We start from the raw sequence: 23914 nt of genomic DNA on the forward strand, positions 1-23914 counted from the left end.
CTGTGAAGGTGCAAGGGAGAAAGCGGATGAAGACTATGCACCTGAATTAGGAAGAGGAGAAGGAGGGTGGCTTGTCTTTTGTGTGCTGCTTTTCCTCAGGTGTTCTTGCCATAGCTGTTTGTGCCTTCTCTCCAGGTGCCTTCGTTAGGCACTTGTCACTACGTGAGAGTTGGCCTTTCCACGGCTCAATTTTTGCTGGCAGAGACAACAGATGGCTTTGCTCCAATCTGAGACACACATGTTAAAAAATGTCCAAACCGCTGAGCCCCCCTGGCGTGATGCGCGTACGGTGGCATTAGCAGCTGACGTTGAAGGGCATGTTGGCTGGCTGTCCATAGCTGGCGATACATGGCGCCGGACACTGCCCCCAGCTGTTTCTGAGGACGAGCTCCCTCTGCTTCTATCATGGAGTCGTCTCCTCCTACTCCTCTCTGACTCCCCCTCTGAACTGTCCCCCTGGTTATCTCCTCTACCGGGAACATACGTGGCATCCGTATAATCGTCATCATAATCCTCCTGCCCAGCTTTGCTTTCCTCAGACACCTCCTCAACTGCATCAACTTCAGGTGGTTCATCATCCCCCTCCTCACACGTTATGTCCATACTATCGCCACCTAACTCAGACGTATGAGGTGGTGTACCTGCGCCTTCTTCTTGTTGTTGCAGTAGTGGCTGGGAATCAGTGATTTCACCACCACCACCAAATAACTCCTGCGAAGTGTCAAATGCAGCGGATGTGGTGCTTGTTTTAGCGCTGGTGGCTGTGGGAGATGAGGTGTTCTGTGTTAAATAGTCAAGCATGTCCTGATCTTGGGAAGTGATGGCACGTGCCTTCTTCTGAGCACTGTATTTTGGGCCAGGTCCGCAAGAAATCACAGCAACACCACCTCGGAAAGACCTGCCGGTGCCTGGTGGCCTACCTCTGGGTCTGCCTCTACCTCTTCCTCTACCTGGTTTGTCCATCTCGGGGGGGATGCTAGGTATATGCAGTGAGCTGGGTTCACTCAACTCAAGCATGTCCTGATCTTGGGAAGTGATGGCACGTGCCTTCTTGTGAGCACTGTATTTTGGGCCAGGTCCGCACGAAATCACAGCAACACCACCTCGCACAGACCTGCCGGTGCCTGGTGGCCTACCTCTGGGTCTGCCTCTACCTCTTCCTCTACCTGGTTTGTCCATCTCGGGGGGATGCTAGGTATATGCAGTGAGCTGGGTTCACTCAACACAACAGGTAGTTAGATGCAGTGAGCTGGGTTCCCTGAACAGTAAAGGTACTTAGATGCAGTGAGGTGGGTTCACTCAACACAACAGGTAGTTAGATGCAGTGAGCTGGGTTCACTGAACAGTAAAGGTACTTAGATGCAGTGAGCTGGGTTCACTCAACACAACAGGTAGTAAGATGCAGTGAGCTGGGTTCACTGAACAGTAACGGTACTTAGATGCAGTGAGGTGGGTTCACTCAACACAACAGGTAGTTAGATGCAGTGAGCTGGGGTCTATGAACAGTAAAGGTACTTAGATGCAGTGAGGTGGGTTCACTCAACACAACAGGTAGTTAGATGCAGTGAGCTGGGTTCACTGAACAGTAAAGGTACTTAGATGCAGTGAGGTGGGTTCACTCAACACAACAGGTAGTTAGATTTAGTGAGCTGGGTTTACTCAACACAAAGCTAGGTATATGCAGTGATGAGGTGGGTTAAGTAAACACAACAGGTACTGGGTATATGCAGTACTGGGTAGTACAATGTGCAACTCCCTGTCACACACACAGGTAGTCACTGAATGTGCTGAGCTGCCGGCAGTGGCACACACACTATCAATTAGCAAGGCTGTGCATGCAACAAAAGTGTCAGTTTGACACACAGAAAAAAAACAAAACATACAGGATGAGCTCTGAAAAGAGCTGTTGAGGGGTGCTATAAAAGCAATAATAATCAGCCAGGAGCAAGCTGAGCAGCCAAGAACCTAACTAATCTGTCCCTAGAAGAACAAGTCTGCAGCAGCTGTCCCTAGTCTGTCTCTAGCAGGCACACGAGTGAGGCTAATGGCTGCCGCAGCCTGCCTTATATAAGGGGGGGGGGGGTGGGGCTCCAGGGCTTAGTGTAGCCTGAATGGCTACAATGTGCCTGCTGACTGTGATGCAGAGGGTCAAAGTTGACCCTCATAGTGCATTATGGGGCGAATCGAACTTCCGCAAAAGTTTGCCTGGTGCAGGCGAACGCGAACCCCCAAAGTTCGCCTGGAACCGTTCGCAGGTGAACCGTTCGCGACATCTCTACCCACTATTTGTCATGATGGGGATGACAATCATAGGCATCATTACACAGGTGAGTTTGTGTGTGAAATTACGCAAACAAATCAACATGGTTAAGAGATTGGTGTCAGATAGACAATCTCATAAGCCAATATTGCCAAGCTAAGCGATATACAAGGTTAGGTGTCTAGCTTTCAGCAGTACCTATGAGGATGGAGCTGATTGTTTAAAGGCGCTTTTTTAGAAGACACCTGGCACTGCTCCGTTGCTTAACAGACAAACAAGTTTCACTTTTCCATGAACATGCAAGTTTGTAAGCGATACGCATGTAACGCAAATGTGGAAAGTTTGGTCAATAGGGACCTAGAAGTAGGGCATCCCCAGAGAGCCTGGTTAAAAGAAGGCCAAGAGGTCTTGCTCTCTCTCCCAGGGATAACTACCTAGAGCAAAGCAAGTGTGTGAGCACGAGCATCGAAAAGTGAAACATAAAGGAAAGAATCATGGGTACTGTCTGAACCAGAAGAAGGAATCTGCAGATCAAGCCTTTTCAGGGGGGCTGTTAGAATTTAAGAATTATATGCTTGAATTCGTAGGCCTCGGGTACTTTAACTGAGTTTATGTAACAATCTGAGCGTAAGCCAGAACTAGGTTTCTGATTATCAGGTGATCTGCAGTATCACCAATAATACATATACTATATCTGATTATTGATGATCTGCAGAATCATCAATAATATAAATATAGCAATTTATGGCGTGATATCAGACACAACTTTATTGCACAGTGTGAGTGTTTGGTGCAAACAGTAATTTCCTGCTAGGTCCTCAGCGATAATCTCACAAGGCACGAGAGATTGGCTGAAGGGACGCAGCGAGGGACCTCACCAGTGGAGAGGGCCCACTGGTGAGTAGAGTGGTCAGACAGATCGAGTAGGCAACAGGCGGGCAGACAAGGTACAGAATCAGAAGGCAAGCTCAGAGTTAAGTTTCAGGCAAAGGTCGGCAACAATATCAGATGACAGAGGTACAGAATCGGCAGGCAGAAGAATAGTCAGAATGAGCAGAAGTCAATCACAGAAAGGCACAAAATATATGCAATACTAACTAAGGATAGATATATATAGCAAACACTGCATTTATATCTATCTCAGCAGGAACACTAACTGGGTCTGAGCGCTTACACGAAGTGATCGCAACAGCAGAAAAGTTGTGAGTGAAACTTCTGGGCTTAAGAGCCCGAGGAGACCCCGAGGCACGCCCCCTTGCGCCCGGCCAATCAGCGGCGGCCGGGCGCATAGCGTGGTGTCAGCCGACCCGCAGGTCAGCTGATACGCCTCCTCGCTGCATAAAGGTCATGATGGTGCGCGCATGCGTCAATGCGACCCTCTGTGCAGAAGAGAGACCCAGCCTCAGGCAGGGAGGTAGAGGCAGCTGTGATGGCAGCGTGGCCGCCGCAGCTGCCTCATTATTCATTACAGTACCCCCCCTGAGGCGTGGACTCCGGACCCGACCCGCATGGTTTTTCAGGGTGTGAATCATGAAACTCCCGTTTCAACTCCTCAGCGTGCATGGGACGATCCGGCACCCAAGACCTCTCTTCAGGCCCATACTTCTTCCAATGAACCAAATACTGAAGCGAATTGCACACCCAGCGAGAATCCAAAATTCGTTCAATCTCGTACTCAGGTTCACCATCAATCACCACGGGGGGGGGGGGAGGAATCCACATGCACAGCCGGTTTCAATAAAGACACATGAAAAGACTTTATACCTCTCATACAAGATGGCAGCGCAATGACATAAGTGACATCATTGATCTTTTTGGACATGGGGTATGGGCCTATAAATCTGGGGCCAAACTTAGCTGAAGGTTGCTTCAGTGCCAAATGCCGGGTAAAAACCCACACCATGTCCCCAGGTACAAATTCCCATTCTACAGATCGCTTCTTATCTGCCTGCCTCTTCTGGGTGAAAAAGGCCTTTTCCAGATTTCTTTTAACCATAGTCCAGATCTCCCTAAGTGATTCCTGCCAATCTTCCATCGCAGGAAGAGGAGAGGACACCACTGGTAACGGGGAGAATCTAGGGGATCTCCTCGAGACCACCTGAAAGGGAGAGAAGCCTGATGAGGTACTTTTAAGATTGTTATGTGCAAATTCCGCATACAGCAGGAATTTTGCCCATTCCAACTGAGCATCAGCTACATAGCACCTAAGGAATTGTTCTAGTGATTGATTGACCCTTTCGGTTTGTCCCTTTGTCTGTGGGTGATAGCCAGATGAGAATGACAGGTTCATTCCCAGATGATGACAAAAAGCTCTCCAGAATTTGGACACGAATTGGACTCCCCTATCTGACACCACATTTTCTGGTATCCCATGCAACCGAAAAATGTGTTGGATGAAGAGATCTGCCAGTTCTTAGGCTGAGGGGAGTCCATCCAGTGGAATAAAATGAGCCATTTTGCTGAACCTGTCCACTACCACCCAGATGACAGTTTTACCCTCAGACCTAGGAAGTTCGCCCACAAAGTCCATGGACAGATGGGTCCATGGTTGCTCAGGCACCGGCAATGACTGGAGCGTGCCCACCGGAGCCTGTCTGGATGGTTTATTTCTGGCACAGATTGAGCAATGTCTGACGAACTCTGTACAATCCGAGACCAGGGACGGCCACCAGACGCATCTAGCAAGCAAATCCTGCATTCTAGCCACCTAAGGGTGCCCTGCATTTTTATGTGCATGGAACAATTGTAAAAGTTGCAAGCGATAATGAAGAGGCACAAACAGAACCCCATCCGGTTTCCCCTCGGGAATGTCCTGTTGGTAGGGACCCAAAGTAGATAACCAATCCTCCCATGTCTCAGTGACTGCTAAGACAACTTTCTCGGGCAGGATGTTTTTAGGGGTTGATGGCTGTACTGTCTCAGGCTCAAAACATCTAGACAGGGCATCTGCCTTGATGTTTTTACTTCCTGGCTTGTAGGTAATAATGAATCTGAATCTCGAGAAAAATAAAGACCAGCGAGCCTGTCGGGGGCTAAGTCTCTTGGCCCCCTCAATATATTCCAAATTCTTGTGGTCAGTATAGACCGTAATCGTATGTTCTGCCCCTTCGAGCCAATGACGCCATTCCTCAAACGCAAGTTTGATGGCTAACAACTCTCGGTTTCCAATATCATAATTTCTCTCGGAAAAAAACTTTGGAGAGAAAAATGCACACGGATGCAGTCTGCCCTGAAGACCGGAGTGTTAAGACAGTACAGCCCCAACCCCAATCTCTGATGCATCCACCTCCACTATAAAGGGATAAGTGACATCAACATGCCACAGAATGGGGTGCGGAGCAAAACAACTTTTTCAATGATGAAAAGGCAGAATGCGCTTCAGCTGACCAATTATAAGTGTCTGCCCCATTCTTGGTAAGTTCCGTGAGAGGTGACACCATGGAAGAAAATCCCTTGATAAATTTTCTATAATAATTGGCAAAGCCAAGAAACCTCTGGAGTGCCTTCAGCCCGAAAGGCTGTGGCCACTCCAGCACAGCCGATACTTTTTTGGGGTTCATGGAGAGTCCGGCGGTAGAAATGATATATCCCAAAAAGGGAACCTCAGACACTTCAAAGAGGCATTTCTCTAGTTTTGCATATAAAGAGTTCTGCCTAAGTTTTCTTAAAGAGACACTGAAGCGAAATTTTTTTTTGATATTATGATTTGTATGTGTAGTACAGCTAAGAAATAAAACATTAAGATCAGATACATCAGTCTAATTGTTTCCAGCACAGGAAGAGTTGAGAAACTCCAGTTGTTATCTCTATGCAAACAAGCCATTAAGCTCTCCGACTAAGTTAGTCGTGGAGAGGGCTGTTATCTGACTTTTATTATCTCAACTGTAAGTGAACTGTTTACTTTTTCTCTGCTAGAGGAGAGGTCATTACTTCACAGACTGCTCTGAAAGAATCATTTTGAATGCTGAGTGTTGTGTAATTTGCACATATTATAGAATAATGCAATGTTAGAAAAAACTATATACCTGAAAATAAAAGTATGAGAATATTTTCTTTGCTGCTAATCTTCTAGTAATTATTAATAGTACACAACCAATTCATTATATCATATATTTTTTTTCGCTTCAGTGTCTCTTTAAAACAAACTTTACATGCTCCCTGTGTTCAACCAAGTTAGGTGAGAAAATAAGTATGTCGTCCAGGTATACTCTCTGAAGACCTCATTGATCAACTCCTGGAAGACGGCGGGAGCGTTACACAACCCGAAGGGCATGACTAGATACTCGTAGTGCCCGTCGGGCGTGTTGAACGCCGTCTTCCATTCGTCACCCTCCCTTATGCGTACCAGGTTGTATGCCCCTCTTAGGTCAAGTTTAGAGAAGATACATGCATCAGTAACCTGGGAAAACAAGTCATTGATTATAGGGAGTGGGTAACGATTTTTTTATGGTAATCTTGTTTAATTCTCTGTAATCAATACATGGCCGAAGCCTACCATCCTTTTTTTGTACAAAAAAGAATCCTGCTCCGGCCGGAGACTTCGAAGGACGAATTAACCCCTTGGCCAAGTTTTCCTTAATGTAATGCTGCATAGCACATTTTTCAGGACTAGAAAGGTTATATAAATGACCTCTAGGGGGCATACAACCTGGTCTTAAAGAGAACCCGAGGTGGGATTTAATTATGCTAGTGGGGCACAGAGGCTGGTTGTGCACACTAACACCAGCCTCTGTTGCCCCATGGTGTGCCTCCAGGATCCCCCTGTGCGCCGCCATACCCCCCGCAGTGCTGGCGACACACAGCGTGTCGCCAGCTCAATGTTTACTAGAGTTGGGCCGAACGGTTCGCCTGCGAACGGTTCCATGCGAACTTCAGTGGTTCGCGTTCGCGTCCCGCAGGTGAACCTTTGCGGAAGTTCGGTTCGCCCCATAATGCACATGGAGGGTCAACTTTGACCCTCTACTTCACAGTCAGCAGGCCCAGTGTAGCCAATTAGGCTACACTAGCCCCTGGAGCCCCACCCCCTCTTATATAAGGAAGGCAGCGGCGGCCATTACGGTCACTCGTGTGCTGCCTGCGTTAGTGAGAGTAGGGCGAGCTGCTGCAGACTGTCTCTCAGGGAAAGATTAGTTAGGCTTAACTTGTTCCTGTCTGGCTGCATACCTGTTCTGTGAACCCACCACTGCATACCTGTGCTGTGAACCCACCACTGCATACCTGTGCTGTGAACCCACCACTGCATACCTGTGCTGTGAACCCACCACTGCATACCTGTGCTGTGAACCCACCACTGCATACCTGTTCAGTGAACCCACCACTGCATACCTGTGCTGTGAACCCACCACTGCATACCTGTTCAGTGAACCTGCCACTGCATACCTGTTCTGTTCAGTGGACCCGCCACTGTATACCTGTTCATTGAACCCACCACTGCATACCTGTGCTGTGAACCCACCACTGCATACCTGTTCTGTGAACCCACCACTGCATACCTGTGCTGTGAACCCACCACTGCATACCTGTTCAGTGAACCTGCCACTGCATACCTGTTCTGTTCAGTGGACCCGCCACTGTATACCTGTTCATTGAACCCACCACTGCATACCTGTGCTCTGAACCCACCACTGCATACCTGTTCTGTGAACCCACCACTGCATACCTGTGCTGTGAACCCACCACTGCATACCTGTTCAGTGAACCTGCCACTGCATACCTGTTCTGTTCAGTGGACCCGCCACTGTATACCTGTTCATTGAACCCACCACTGCATACCTGTGCTGTGAACCCACCACTGCATACCTGTTCTGTGAACCCACCACTGCATACCTGTTCAGTGAACCCGCCACTGCATACCTGTTCTGTTTAGTGGACCCGCCACTGTATACCTGTTCAGTGAACCCGCCACTGCATACCTGTTCTGTTCAGTGGACCCGCCACTGTATACCTGTTCAGTGAACCCGCCACTGCATACCTGTTGTGTTCAGTGAACCTGCCACTGCATACCTGTTCTGTGAACCCGCCACTGTATACCTGTTCTGTTTAGTGAACCCGCCACTGTATACCTGTTCTGTTTAGTGAACCCGCCACTGCATACCTGTTCTGTTCAGTGGACCCGCCACTGTATACCTGTTCAGTGAACCCGCCACTGCATACCTGTTGTGTTCAGTGAACCTGCCACTGCATACCTGTTCTGTGAACCCGCCACTGTATACCTGTTCTGTTTAGTGAACCCGCCACTGCATACCTGTTCTGTTCAGTGGACCCGCCACTGTATACCTGTTCAGTGAACCCGCCACTGCATACCTGTTGTGTTCAGTGAACCTGCCACTGCATACCTGTTCTGTGAACCCGCCACTGTATACCTGTTCTGTTTAGTGAACCCGCCACTGTATACCTGTTCTGTTTAGTGAACCCGCCACTGCATACCTGTTCTGTTCAGTGGACCCGCCACTGTATACCTGTTCAGTGAACCCGCCACTGCATACCTGTTCTGTTCAGTGGACCCGTCACTGTATACCTGTTCAGTGAACCCGCCATTGCATACCTGTTGTGTTCAGTGAACCTGCCACTGCATACCTGTTCTGTGAACCCGCCACTGTATACCTGTTCTGTTTAGTGAACCCGCCACTGTATACCTGTTCTGTTTAGTGAACCCGCCACTGCATACCTGTTCTGTTCAGTGGACCCGCCACTGTATACCTGTTCAGTGAACCCGCCACTGCATACCTGTTCTGTTCAGTGGACCCGCCACTGTATACCTGTTCAGTGAACCCGCCACTGCATACCTGTTGTGTTCAGTGAACCTGCCACTGCATACCTGTTCTGTGAACCCGCCACTGTATACCTGTTCTGTTTAGTGAACCCGCCACTGTATACCTGTTCTGTTTAGTGAACCCGCCACTGCATACCTGTTCTGTTCAGTGGACCCGCCACTGTATACCTGTTCAGTGAACCCGCCACTGCATACCTGTTCTGTTCAGTGGACCCGCCACTGTATACCTGTTCAGTGAACCCGCCACTGCATACCTGTTGTGTTCAGTGAACCTGCCACTGCATACCTGTTCTGTGAACCCGTCACTGTATACCTGTTCTGTTTAGTGAACCTGCCACTGTATACCTGTTCTGTTTAGTGAACCCGCCACTGCATACCTGTTCTGTTCAGTGGACCCGCCACTGTATACCTGTTCAGTGAACCCGCCACTGCATACCTGTTGTGTTCAGTGAACCTGCCACTGCATACCTGTTCTGTGAACCCGCCACTGTATACCTGTTCTGTTTAGTGAACCCGCCACTGTATACCTGTTCAGTGAACCCGCCACTGCATACCTGTTGTGTTCAGTGAACCTGCCACTGCATACCTGTTGTGTTCAGTGAACCTGCCACTGCATACCTGTTCTGTGAACCCGCCACTGTATACCTGTTCTGTTTAGTGAACCCGCCACTGTATACCTGTTCTGTTTAGTGAACCCGCCACTGCATACCTGTTCTGTTCAGTGGACCCGCCACTGTATACCTGTTCAGTGAACCCGCCACTGCATACCTGTTGTGTTCAGTGAACCTGCCACTGCATACCTGTTCTGTGAACCCGCCACTGTATACCTGTTCTGTTTAGTGAACCCGCCACTGTATACCTGTTCTGTTTAGTGAACCCGCCACTGCATACCTGTTCTGTTCAGTGAACCCGCCACTGTATACCTGTTCAGTGAACCCGCCACTGCATACCTGTTGTGTTCAGTGAACCTGCCACTGCATACCTGTTGTGTTCAGTGAACCTGCCACTGCATACCTGTTCTGTGAACCCGCCACTGTATACCTGTTCTGTTCAGTGAACCCACCGCATCAGTGCGCATACCTGTGCAGTTAAGTGAACCCACCTACCTACGTGAGTGCACGCAGTGTGATATACCACTCCGTGCATACCCGATATGGACAAAACAGGTAGAGGAAGAGGTAGTGCCAGAGCCAGAGGAAGGCCACCCGGCAGGTCTGCGCGAGGTCGTGTAAATGTAATTTCGTGTGGACCTGGCCCACAGTACAGTGCTCGGAAGAAGGCACGTCCCATCACCTCCCAAGATTGTCAGGACGTGGTTGAGTATTTAGCGACACAAAACACCTCATCTTGCTCAGCCACCAGCGCTACTACTAGCACCACTTCCGCTGCATTTGACACTTCGCAAGAATTATTTAGTGGTGAAATCACTGATGCACAGCCATTGTTGTTACAGCCAGATGAATTTTCACCAGCTCATATGTCTGAGTTACGCGGCAACACTATGGATGTAACGTGTCAGGAGGATGAAGGACCTACTGATGGTGCAAGTTTGGATTTGTCTGAGGCAAGCGAAGCTTGGCAGGATGACTACGATGATGACGGTAATAGGGATCCTCTGTATGTTCCCAATAGAGGAGATGAAGAGGGGGACAGTTCAGAGGGGGAGTCAGAGAGTAGTAGGAGGAGAGAAGTTGCTGAAAGAAGCTGGGGCAGCTCTTCGTCAGAAACAGCTGGTGGCAGAGTCCGGCACCATGTATCGCCACCTATGTACAGCCAGCCAACTTGTCCTTCAGCATCAGCTGCTGAGGTCCCCATAGTGCCCACATCCCAGGGTGGCTCAGCGGTGTGGAAATTTTTTAATGTGTGTGCCTCAGATCGGACCAAAGCCATCTGTTCGCTCTGCCAACAAACATTGAGCCGTGGAAAGGCCAACACTCACGTAGGGACAAGTGCCTTACGAAGGCACCTGGAGAAAAGGCACAAACTGCAATGGGATGGCCACCTGAGCAAAAGCAGCAGCAGCACACAAAAGCAAAGCCACCCTCCTTCTCCTCTTCCTCCTCCATCAGGTGCATTATCTGCTTCTGCCGCTTTCTCCCTTCCACCTTCACAGGCACCCTCCTCCACTCCGCCTCTGCCCTTGAGCGGTTCCTGCTCCTCTGCCCACAGCAGCAGTCAGGTGTCCATGAAGGAAATGTTTGAGCGGAAGAAGCCAATTTCGGCCAGTCACCCCCTTGCCCGGCGTCTGACAGCTGGCGTGGCGGAACTGTTAGCTCGACAGCTGTTACCATACCGGCTGGTGGACTCTGAGGCCTTCCGTAAATTTGTGGCCATCGGAAGATGCCAGGACGCACTTATTTTTCGAGAAAGGCCATACCCCAACTGCACCGTGAAGTTGAGAGGCAAGTGGTGTCATCTCTTGCGAAGAGCGTTGGGTCAAGGGTACACCTGACCACGGATGCCTGGTCTGCCAAGCACGGGCAGGGCCGCTACATTACCTACACAGCCCATTGGGTGAACCTGGTGGTGAACGATGGCAAGCAGGGCGCAGCAGACCAAATTGTGACACCTCCACGGCTTGCAGGCAGGCCTCCTGCCACCTCCTCTCCTCCTGCTACATGCTCTTCGCTGTCCTCCTCCTCCTTGGCTGAGTGGCAGTTCTCCTCTCCAGCTACACAGCCCCAGCTCCGCAGGGCCTATGCTGCATGCCAGGTAAGACGGTGTCACGCCATCTTAGACATGTCTTGTCTCAAAGCGGAGAGTCACACTGGAGCAGCTCTCCTGGCTGCTCTTAAGAAACAGGTGGATGAGTGGCTGACCCCGCACCACCTGGAGATAGGCAACGTGGTGTGCGACAACGGCAGCAATCTGCTTGCCGCTTTGCATATGGGGAAGCTGACACACATACCCTGCATGGCACATGTCATGAATCTAGTGGTTCAAAGATTTGTGGCAAAGTACCCTGGCTTAGCGAATGTCCTGAAGCAGGCCAGGAAGTTCTGTGGGCATTTGAGGCGGTCTTACACAGCCATGGCACGCTTTGCGGAAATTCAGCGCAAAAACAACATGCCGGTGAGACGCCTCATTTGCGATAGCCCGACTCGCTGGAACTCGACCCTGCTCATGTTCTCCCGCCTGCTAGAACAGAAGAAAGCCGTGACCCACTACCTCTACAACTACAGTAGAATGAAACAGTCTAGGAAGATGGGGATGTTCTGGCCCGACAACTGGACACTGATGGAAAATGCATGCAGGCTCATGCGGCCGTTTGAGGAGGTGACCAACCTGGTGAGCCGCAGTGAGGGCACCATCAGCGACTTAATTCCCTACGCTTACTTCTTGGAGCGTGCTGTGCGTAGAGTGGCGGATGTAGCTGTGAATGAGCGTGACCAGGAACCGTTATGGCAGGAACAGGCATGGGACCAATTTTCATCAGACCCAGCTGTTTCCTCAACACCTGCGGCAGCACAGAGGGGGGAGGAGGAGGAAGAAGAGAAGTCGTGTGCAGAAGACGAGTCAGACTCAGAGGATGATGAGCAAGGTGTTTCTTTGGGGGAGGAGGAGGAGGAGGAGGGGACAGCGGCAGGAGAACAACCTCAGCAGGCATCGCAAGGGGCTTGTGCTGCTCAACCTTCCCGTGGTATTGTTCGCGGCTGGGGGGAGGAGGTTGACTTACCTGACGTCACTAAGGAAGAGCAAGAGGAGATGGAGGGTACTGGATCCGACTTTGTGCAGATGTCGTCTTTTATGCTGTCCTGCCTGTTGAGGGACCCCCGTATAAAAAACCTCAAGGGGAATGACCTGTACTGGGTGGCCACACTACTAGACCCTCGGTACAGGCACACAGTGGCGGACCTGTTACCAACTCACCGGAAGGTGGAAAGGATGCAGCACATGCAGAACCAGCTGTCAACTATGCTTTACAATGCCTTTAAGGGTGATGTGACGGCACAACGCCAGCAAGGTACCACTGCCACTAATCCTCCTCCCGTGTCCACACAGTCAAAGACAGGACGCTCCAGCGATCTCATGGTGATGTCGGACATGCGGACGTTCTTTAGTCCAACGCCTCGCCGTAGCCCTTCCGGATCCACCCTCCACCAACGCCTGGAACGGCAGGTAGCCGACTACCTGGCCTTAAGTGTGGATGTAGACACTGCTGTGAACAGCGATGAGGAACCCTTGAACTACTGGGTGCGCAGGCTTGACCTGTGGCCAGAGCTGTCCCAAATTGCCATCCAACTTCTCTCCTGCCCTGCCGCAAGCGTCCTGTCAGAAAGGACCTTCAGCGCAGCTGGAGGCATTGTCACAGAGAAGAGAAGTCGCCTAAGTCACAAAAGTGTTAAGTACCTCACCTTTATCAAAATGAATGAGGCATGGATCCCGGAGGGCTGCTGCCCGCCCCAAGACTAAGTCAGTCCCCGCACACACAGCATCTCTGCCTGCACGCCGTGTGACTGGCTGCCTGGCCTGCCCCAAGAAGACTAAGTCGCTCCCAGTCCCTCCACACAGCATGTCTGCCTGCAGGCCGCTTGACTACCTTCTCCGCCACCACCAACAGGGTCCGGGACTCCAGGCGGATTGCTGAATTTTTTAGGCCGCTGCTAGCAGCGGCCGCTGTAATAATTTTTCTGGTGCGTGTACATGACTGCCTAATTTTTCTGGCTGCACTGCGGGCAGCTGCAACAACAAAAGAAAAGGCATGTACATGCGCCCATTCCCCTTCGTGATCATTACCTTGCCGTGGTGAAGGGGCTTGCGTATCACAATGAAGCAATGACCGGCGCCTAGATGAGTGTCTCGGGGGGCACACCCACGATAATAAGGTCGTTGCCTCATTGTGGTCAGACCAAATTTGATCAGCTGGACAGTCACTGTTCTGTCATTCAGCTACATCAGCCAGGCGACCATATGGGCTGTAAAGCCACCAAAACCTGCACTCTCGCCATGGTGCGCACCAGTCCAGCACGGCCGTCACTACACAAACAGCTGTTTGCGGTGCGTTACACGGTGAGTTTGGTGTGTCAGTGTGAAGCAGTACCTTAATTACACTACCTGATTGATGTATACACATGCAAGATGTTTGAAAGCACTTTAGGCCTGTCATTTAGCATTCAATGTGATTTCTGCCCTTAAAACGCTGCTTTGCGTCAAATCCAGATTTTTCCCCGGGACTTTTGGCATGTATCCCACTCCGCCATGCCCCCCTCCAGGTGTTAGACCCCTTGAAACATCTTTTCCATCACTTTTGTGGCCAGCATAATTATTTTTTTTTTCAAAGTTCGCATCCCCATTGAAGTCTATTGCGGTTCGCGAACTTTAACGCGAACCGAACCTTCCGCGGAAGTTCGCGAACCAGGTTCGCGAACCTAAAATCGGAGGTTCGGCCCAACTCTAATGTTTACCTATGCGCTGTCTATCAGCGCCGCTCCCCCGCCTCCTCCGTATCGGCGCTACCCGCCCGTGTCCCCTCCCTCCCGCTGATTGGAGGGAAGTGACGCGGGCGGGTAGCGCCGATACGGAGGAGGCGGGGGAGCGGCGCTGACAGACAGCGCATTGGTAAACATTGAGCTGGCGACATGCTGTGTGTCGCCAGCACTGCGGGGGCTATAGCGGCAAGCAGGGGGGTCCTGGAGGCACACCATGGGGCAACAGAGGCTGGTGTTAGTGTGCACAACCAGCCTCTGTGCCCATCTAGCATAATTAAATCCCACCTTGGGTTCTCTTTAACTCAATGGGACAGTCAAAACTTCTATGCGGAGGAAGTTTGTCTGCCGCTTTAGGACAAAAGACATCAGCGAATTCGGCATATGGTGCGGGCAATCCTTCCATTTGAATGCAAACAGCAAGTTTCTCCATGCAATGATGATGGCAAAAGGAGGACCAGCTTAATAACTGCCCGGAACTCCAGTCAATCTGAGGGGAGTGCTTTTGCCGCCATGGTATAAGGATCACTGTGGAAGTAGCCATTTTGAGTACAAAAAATTGTACTTGCTCCTTATGAAGTACCCCCACCTGACATAACAATACAGGAGTCTGGGACAGAGGTTGTTTCCCCTGAAGTGGAGAGTCGTCCACTGCAGTAACAAAAATCTGTCTGTTCAAAGAAACAAGGGGAAGTCCTAACCTCATAGCGAAATTATAATCTATAAAATTGGCTGCTGAGCCCGAGTCTATAAATGCCTGGGTAGACAAAACTCGATCTTCCCAGGTAATAGAACACGGGAGAAGTAAATGATTCTCATTTAGAGCTAACACAGGCTCGCCTAGGGTAGTACCTCTAGCTACACCTAGGCGGCAGAGTTTTCCGCCTTCTTGGGGCAATTCTGTACCAAATGACCCTTCTCCGCACAGTATAAGAAGAGCCTCTCTGTTCGTCTCCGATTTTTCTCTACCTCTGACAATTTGGAATGTCCGATTTGCATCGGCTCATCCTGAGGAAGAGAAGGAGAGGTGATAGGGACAAATCTCCCCGAGACTCTACCTCGAGTTTGCCTTTGATAACGAACCCGGCGATCTATTTTAACTGCCAATGAGATTGCATCGTCAACAGTCTTAGGTTCTGGATGACTTAGCATAATATCAGCAACAGCGTCAGATAATCCCGTTAAAAAACAATCCAATAAGGCAAACTGTCCCCATCTAGCCGACACAGCCCACCTTCTAAATTCTGCAGCGTACGTCTCAACGGTGTTATGCCCCTGCCTGAGGGTTTTGAGTTTCCTCTCAGCAGTACTGCTATATCAGCATCGTCGTATATAATCGCCATGGCCTTAAAAAAATCCTGAACTGATGCCAATGCCTCATGACCACTAGGGAGACTGTAAGCCCACGTCTGTGAATCCCCAGATAATAAAGTTTTAATAAAAGTCACCCTCTGACTCTCAGACCCTGATGACGTAGGTCGTAACTCAAAATACGAAAGGCATCGATTTCTGAAAATCTGAAAATCAGACCTGTGCCCTTAAAATTTTTCAGGGAGAGGTACCCTGGGCTCAAAAACAACAGGGGATGGCAGTGGTGCATTAGGTGCTTGAAGGGTGCGCACCACCTCAGACAACTGGTTGATCTGTGTCTGTTGGGCGTTGACCGTGTTGGTTAGGTCGTTAACGGCCGTGGTCAAAAGTTTGACCTGACTGCACAGTGTCTCCATAGACATTTTGGTCTGCTGTTCTGTAACAATCTGAGTGTAAGCCAGAACTAGGTTTCTGATTATCAGGTGATCTGCAGTATCACCAATAATACAGATACTATATCTGATTATTGATAATCTGCAGAATCATCAATAATATAAATATAGCAATTTATGACATGATATCAGACACAACTTTATTGCACAGTGTGAGTGTTTGGTGCAAACAGTAATTTCCTGCTAGGTCCTTAGCGATAATCTTACAAGGCATGAGAGATTGGCTGAAGGGACGCAGCAAGGAACCTCACCAGTGGAGAGGGCCCACTTGTGGGTAGAGTGGTCAGACAGATTGAGTAGGCAACAGGCGGGCAGACAAGGTACAGAATCAGAAGGCAAGCTCAGAGTTAAGTTTCAGGCAAAGGTCGGCAACAATATCAGATGACAGAGGTACAGAATCGGCAGGCAGAAGAAAAGTCAGAATGAGCAGAAGTCAATCACAGAAAGGCACAAAATATATACAATACTAACTAAGGATAGATATATATAGCAAACACTGCATATTTAGCTATCTCAGCAGGAACACTAACTGGGTCTGAGCGCCTACACGAAATGATCGCAACAGCAGACAAGTTGCGAGTGAAACTTCCGGGCTTAAGAGCCCGAGGAGACCCCGAGGCATGCTCCCCTGCACCCGGCCAATCAGTGGCGGCGGGCGCATAGCGTGGTGTCAGCTGACCCGCAGGTCAGCTGATACGCCTCCTCGCCGCATAAAGGTCGTGACGGTGCCTGCGCGCACATGTCAATGCGACCCTCTGTGCGGAAGAGAGACCCGGCCTCAGGGTGCTAGACGCCCGAGGCCCAGGAGTACTGTCAGGCAGGGAGGTAGAGGCAGCTGCAATGGCAGCGTGGTCCGCCGCAGCTGCCTCATTATTCATTACAGTTTAGTTAAAAGACTTGGGGTTTGATTCACAAAGCGGTGCTAACTGTTAGCACACCTGTGAAAACCCCTTTAGCAAGTCTAAATGAGCTTTTTGCACGCAAAACTTTACGCGCGCAAAACTTTATGCGCGTAAAACTTTATGTGCCCACTGCACAGAGCGCAGGGTGCTCCGCGCGAAGTGCCCATTAAAGCCTATGGGACTTAGCACAGGCATAGGATTTTGCGCGCGCAAAACTTTGCACGCGGTACTTAGCGCGCGATCTGATTGAGAAAACCGGTGCTAACCTACTTAGCACCCTGGTTAGCGCGCCTAAAGACTTTAGACGTGCTAAGTAGGTTAGCACCGCATAGTGAATCAAGCCCTCGATGTGCAGAATCTCCCTTTAAGGAGGATTTCTAGGATCATTGCAGAACAGTGTGTTTCTGCTTATACAAGGCCAGAGGGTTTATCTGTCCTCTGGTGTGCAGACATAGAGGCAGTCTTTTCGGTAAACATTGAGTGTTTTCATATTTCCTAAAGGTAAACAACTGTCCTTCTCAGATTAAGGGACAGGTCACTGGTGGAACATGGAATTTTCCAGTGCATGCACAGTAAAGACTGTGCTTGTCATGATATCACGGGTTCTTATCAGCCAATAGCAGGCGATGAGTTATTGATCCGTCCCTGCTCAGATGATGGCACATTTAACTCTTTAGAAGTCAGTATAAGAGCCAACGTGGCCTCCGGAGGAGCTACTTCTGACTGAGGACTTTATCCACTCCTTTTCCTATTTTCATTCTACATGATCTGTATGCTGTATATATATATATATATATATATATATATATATATATGCCTAGCATAGATGTAACTAAGAGAGGCCTGATCTATCTATTAGGGATAGATCAAGTGATGCAAGGAACGCATAAGATTCTACAGACGGTTTGCTTTGCCGAGGTTAGATATTGCTACTGAACATATCTGAATATTTGTTTTACAAATAATCTCTTGAACTTTGACAACGTCTACGAAGTCCTATCTCCTGTGCTGTATGCTGTGATGAGAGTCAAGTTATCACACTTCCTATGATATGGTGCTGAACGAAGGTGTAGTGTTGTTGCCAATAGCACCAACGTATAGATTCTTACAAGGGGGAGGGGGAAGAAGTCGTGCGGCGCGCGTAGCGCCGAAAAATTGAGGGCACGACCCGAAAAATGGGATTATGTTGTGCGGCGCGCATAGCGCCCACGACGAAAAATGGGTGTGATCATGGACCAGAATGTGGTGTGGTCATGGGTGGAGACAAATTTACATGAACTTAGCAATGGTGGGACATTAGATTAGGACAGTGGTGGTGAACCTTTTGGAGGCCGAGTGCCCAAACTGCAACCCAAAAGTCACTTATCTATCGCAAAGTGCCAACAGCAATTTCAACTAAATACAAACATTTTAACTCATACATCAACATTATGGAAAATCCAAGTTGAAAATAAACTGTGAAGATAAACAATTTCATCCTTCCTACTCCTGAAAAATGTACTCATTTTTTTTAGAACCTCCCAGTTTTATTTTCTGTTTTAAAAAGCTAAAAAGTAGGTTTAATGCGATTGTCTCATATGATGATGATTCAGCTTTTTCCATAGTCTCGCAATTAGCAATCATGTGACCATCAACAAGACAAATTCAGCAATCATGAGGTCCCCCATCAAGACAAATTCAGCAATCATGAGGCCCCCAACATGACAAATTTAGCAATCATGAGGCCCCCCAACAAGACAAATTCAGCAATCATTAGGTCTCCCAACAAGACAAATTCAGCAATCATGAGGCCTCCAACAAGAAAAATTCAGCAGTCTTGAGGCCTCCAACAAATCATGAGGCCCCCAACAAGACAAATTCAGCAATCATGAGGCCCCCAACAAGACATTCAGTAACCATGAGGCCCCCAACAAGACAAATTCAGCAGTCATGAGGCCATAAATAGACAGCATTTCACATAAATAGACAGAATGCCCCCTTAATATGGTAGACACCTCTCACCTGGCTTCTGAATTCTCCTCTACTGGCTGCTATGCCTGGCAATACGGTTTTTGGCTGGATTGGGGATGATGTGTGGGCTGAAAGGCCTGGCGGTGATGCTGCGGCGGGGCTGGCGGTGATGCTGGGCTGGTGGAAGTAAATGCTGGCCTGACTGGTGGTGATGCTGTGGCCTTTTTGACAGTGATTCTGGGCTGGTTGGCTGGTGGTGATGCTGGGCTGGCTGGCCTGGATAGTTTAGGTAGTGACAGGGCCCCCCCAGTTTAGGTAGCGACAGGAGCCCCCCAGTTCAGTTAGTGACAGCTATCCCCCAGTTTAGATAGTGACAAATGCCCCAAAGTTTAGGTAGCGACAGGAGCTCCCAGTGTATGTAGTGACAGGTGCCCCCCAGTTCAGGTAGTGACAGGGACCCCCCAGTGTATATAGTGACAGAAGCCCTCAGTTTAGGTAGTGACAGGGCCCCCCAGTTCAGTTAGTGATAGGAGCCCCCCAGTTCAGTTAGTGACAGGTACCCCCAGTTTAGGTATGACAGGAGCCCCCCAGTGTATGCAGTGACAGGTGCTCTCTAGTTCAGGAAGTGACAGGGACCCACCAGCGTATGTAGTGACAGGAGCCCCTAGTTTAGGTAGTGACAGGGTCCCCCAGTTTAGGAAGTGACAGGTGCCCTCAGTTTAGGTAGTGACAGGTGCCCCTCATTTCAGGTAGTGAAAGGTGCCCCCCAGTATAGATAGCCAGGTCTATAGGTGTCCCCAATTTAGATAGCCAGATCTATAGGTGTCCCCAGTGGCAGCGGAGAGAGAAGAGAAGCGGTGGGGAGGGGAGGACGTCTCCCCCCCCCCTTCCCTTACCTTGGCACACCCCCTCTCTCGCTCTCCCCTTTAGAATTAAGTGATGCGACAGGCAGTGCCTCTGTGCCCGCCGCTTCTCTTTTCTCTCTGCTGCCACCCCAGGGTGGGCGGGCGGGCCAGCCCCTTCTGGGTTCGGTTGGCTAGGGGGAGCAGCAGCTAGCCAAGGGAGTGTGCATGCCCCATTTTGCCCTATGTAGGGACGCCCATGGCCAAGTAGGCAGGGTGGGCACATAGGTAGCCGGGTGGGAGGGTAGGCAGATAGGTAGCTTGGTGGGCAGTTAGGTAGCTGGGTGGGAGGGTAGGCAGTTAGGTAGCCGGGTGGGTAGTTAGGTAGCTGGGTAGGCAGTTAGGTAGCCAGGTGGGAGGGCAGGCAGATAGGTAGCTGGGTGGGCAGTTAGGTATCTGGGTGGGAGTGTAGGCAGTTGGGTAGGCAGGGTAGGCAGATAGGTAGTTGGGTGAGTAGATAGGTAGCCAGGTGGGCAGTAGGGTATCCAGGTGGGAGGATAGGCAGTTAGTTAGCCGGGTGGGAGGGTAGGCAAATCGGTAGCCGGTGGGCAGATAGGTAGCCGGGTGGGCAGATAGGTAGCCGGGTGGGAGGGTAGGCAGATAGGTAGCTGGGTGGGTAGTTAGGTAGCCGGGTGGGAGGGTAGGCGGTTAGGTAGCCGGGTGGGAGGGTAAGCAGATAGGTAGCCAGGTCAGCAAATAGGTAGCCAGGTGGGCAGTTAGGTAGCCGGGTGGGAGGGCAGGCAGATAGGTAGCTGGGTGGGAGGGTAGGCAGTTAGGTAGCTGGGTGGGTAGATAGGTAGCCGAGTGAGCAGTTAGGTAGCCGGGTGGGAGGGTAGGCAGATAGGTGGCCGGGTGGGTAGATAGGTAGCCGGGTGGGCAGATAGGTAGCCGGGTGGGAGGGTAGGCAGTTAGGTAGCTGGGTGGGTAGTTAGGTAGCTCAGTGGGGACCCTGACTCCTATGCTCCCTGTCTCACCTGGGTGTCCCCCCTCCTATTACGAGCAGCGGAAGAGCGGCGGTTCCAGCAAGGTTCCAGCGGGGTAAAGCAGAAGATAGAGGTCCAGCTTCCCAGTCTACGCTGTCTCCTCTGTAATTCCTGCTCACACTAAAACAGGAAGCAGTGTGAGCGGCATACAGAGGAGACAGCATAGACTGGCGAGAGGCTGGACCTCTAGCGTCTAATCTTACCCCTGGCACACCGCTAGCCACGCCTCCAACACACCCCTAGTCACACATTCCACAAACAATCCATATGCAGCAGACAAGCAAAAGTTTCAGTTTTATATATCATCCCATACTGGCCCTTCCTATCATCATTAGTTTCGATTCATTTTAAAGAGGAACTCCAGTGAAAATAATGTAATAAAAAAAGTGCTTCATTTTTACAATAATTATGTATAAATGATTTAGTCAGTGTTTGCCCATTGTAAAATCTTTTAAATCCCTGATGTACATTTTGACATTTATTACATGGTGACATTTTTACTGTTGGCAGGTGATGTAGCTGCTGCATGTTTTTTGGCAGTTGGAAACAGCTGTAAACAGCTATTTCCCACAATGCAGCAAGGTTCCCAGACAGGAAACTGCCAGGAGTACCTACTCAGAGTTTCTTGTGGGAGGGGTTTCACCACAATATCAACCATAAAGCGCCCCCTGATGGTCTGTTTGTGAAAAGAAATCGATTTCTCATGTAAAAGGGGGTATCAGCTAATGATTGGGATAAAGTTCAATTCTTGGTCGGAGTTTCTCTTTAAACATTTTCTTTTCTGCATTATGCTACATCTGGGAAAATTTATGTGTACTTTAATTTTTCATTTTTAGCCCTTTGTTGGTGAAGGCTTTGATTGATATTAGCTAAGAAGGTAGCTGATTGTGTCCAGTGATGTACACACCCTCTGCTGGAATCTGTAATTACTTATACTATGGTCAGTACTGTACCTGCTCAGTCATAGAGGAACAGACAGCACACCGTATACAGCACTGAGACCAGCAGCCTTGTAAGTGTGTATCATCATCACCGTTTGTTTTTAATTGTATATATGTTTTTATGTAATGCTATAGGAGTAATGTATTTTTATATTTTCTGTCTCTCTTTCCTATAGGTACAATGACATTTATTCAAAAATATAAAGTCCTTCTGATAGGAGCTGCTGTCTCTTGTTTACTGTTAAGCATTATTTACCATCAAAATCTAAAAAAGGTAACAATTACGAGTATATAAATTCTCTTTCATCGAGGTTTTCATACATATAAGGAATTATAGTTCACAAGTTTTAGGTTAAAGAAATATTTTGATTTTACAGCTGAATAAGTTTAATTCTTTTTTCTTCATTTTATTTGAATTTGAGAATGCTTTTTATGAGAACTATAGCTTGATATAAGCAGTAAATTCGGTTGAACATCTGGGTGATTTCATAGGTCATTTTAATGAAACCTTTACGAGTATCAAAAAAATACTGTGAATTGCTTTACAGCAGCTTTTAAAATGTATCCTCAATACAATAACCCAATACACGTTTTACAGATATAAAATTTAGGAGCTACATATACAATAATACATATATTATTACTTAATCGTATACCCTTGGAATACACCTTACCCTATGTAGCACATTAAAGTTTAAATGCACATATGCAGCAATGCGAAAGTGGTCACTAAATGTTGTTACGTTGTTAGGAAAAAGAAGGAGATACTTTTACCAACCAAAGATAAGCAGACAAAAGTGGATATGGCTGTTTGTGGAGCAGGTTTGGCAAGGAAGGGGGTAGAATGCTTTCTGCTGATTACTTTTTTCAAATGCTTTTTATCTACTTACACATGTCACGCATTGCAAGGTGACAGAATTTAAGGTTACGCAAAACATGGAGAGGAAAGAGGAGCTTACTTCTAACTGGCCACCATTTAGGCATACAGGGCCGGTTCAAGTAACAATTGGGCCCTAGGGAAAAATTAGCCTGGGGGGCCCCCAACAGACACCCCCCGACCAAAAAGCGCCATTAGAGGCCCTTTTTTGCAGCCAAATTTCCCTCCTGGGCCCCTGAGCTGGCTGCCGACCCTCCCCCAATCACCTCTCAACTTAACAGACTATGCAGAGTCCCTGGGGAGCAACATTTAAGATGGGGGAGGGACACCTTGGGGGGCGTACATCAAAAAAGGGCGTCGGGAAAAAAGGGCGCGTGGTGTAAACGATAAACAGTATTATCGTTTATTGAAATATTGTGTAGAATTTCGTTTAGAAATAGTGTTTTAAGAATTTATAAATCACTAAATAATGTGTATGAGATTGGCAATTCTTAAAACGTTAATCTTCCGTATTTGTAAACTGAAACTTATATTTACGTTTGTTAAAACCCTCCCTGTACCTATCCCTAACCCCTAGACCCCCTGTTGGTGCCTAAACCTAAGACCCCCCTGTTGGTGCCTAAACCTAAGACCCCCCTGTTGGTGCCTAAACCTAAGACCCCCCAGTTGGTGCCTAAACCTAAGACCCCCCTGTTGGTGCCTAAACCTAAGACCCCCCTGTTGGTGCCTAAACCTAAGACCCCCCAGTTGGTGCCTAAACCTAAGACCCCCCTGTTGGTGCCTAAACCTAAGACCCCCCAGTTGGTGCCTAAACCTAAGACCCCCCCTGTTGGTGCCTAAACCTAAGACCCCCTATGGATAATAATGTTTTACAGACATTAATAAATAAAAAATGTAAATAAAAAAATGTAATTAATTTTTTTGGGTGAATAATAATGTTTTAGAAATGTTTTAGAAATAGTGATTTAGTATCTTTATAAACGTTATTCGTCACGGGCTCATTTTGTAAAGTTAAATCATCACAAACATAGTTATAAATCCTTAAAAATCTCCGAGCGCCGTTTGTTAAAACGTTAATAATCTCCGGCGCCTTTTTTTCCCTGTTCGGCGCCCGGTAAACGATATTTATAATGGGAGT

At 48.8% G+C, this 23914-nt stretch overlaps 1 protein-coding gene across 2 annotated transcripts in view; it reads left to right on the top strand.

Annotated features, from left to right (window-relative positions):
* LOC137517768 (NXPE family member 1-like) overlaps nucleotides 1-23914 on the top strand; it is a 197718-nt gene that overhangs the window by 12648 nt on the left and 161156 nt on the right. The window contains exons 1-3 of one of the 2 annotated variants that reach the window (XM_068234799.1): nucleotides 21574-21632; nucleotides 21795-21970; nucleotides 22076-22173. In XM_068234799.1, coding sequence (XP_068090900.1) covers nucleotides 22081-22173 — 93 coding nt within the window. In that variant the 5' untranslated portion in view covers nucleotides 21574-21632; nucleotides 21795-21970; nucleotides 22076-22080. Of the gene's footprint in view, nucleotides 1-21573; nucleotides 21633-21794; nucleotides 21971-22075; nucleotides 22174-23914 lie in introns of those variants that run through there. The other variant, XM_068234798.1, reaches the window with a different exon arrangement.

This window comes from Hyperolius riggenbachi, chromosome 5 (assembly GCF_040937935.1).
Source record: "Hyperolius riggenbachi isolate aHypRig1 chromosome 5, aHypRig1.pri, whole genome shotgun sequence".
NCBI lineage: Eukaryota > Metazoa > Chordata > Amphibia > Anura > Hyperoliidae > Hyperolius > Hyperolius riggenbachi.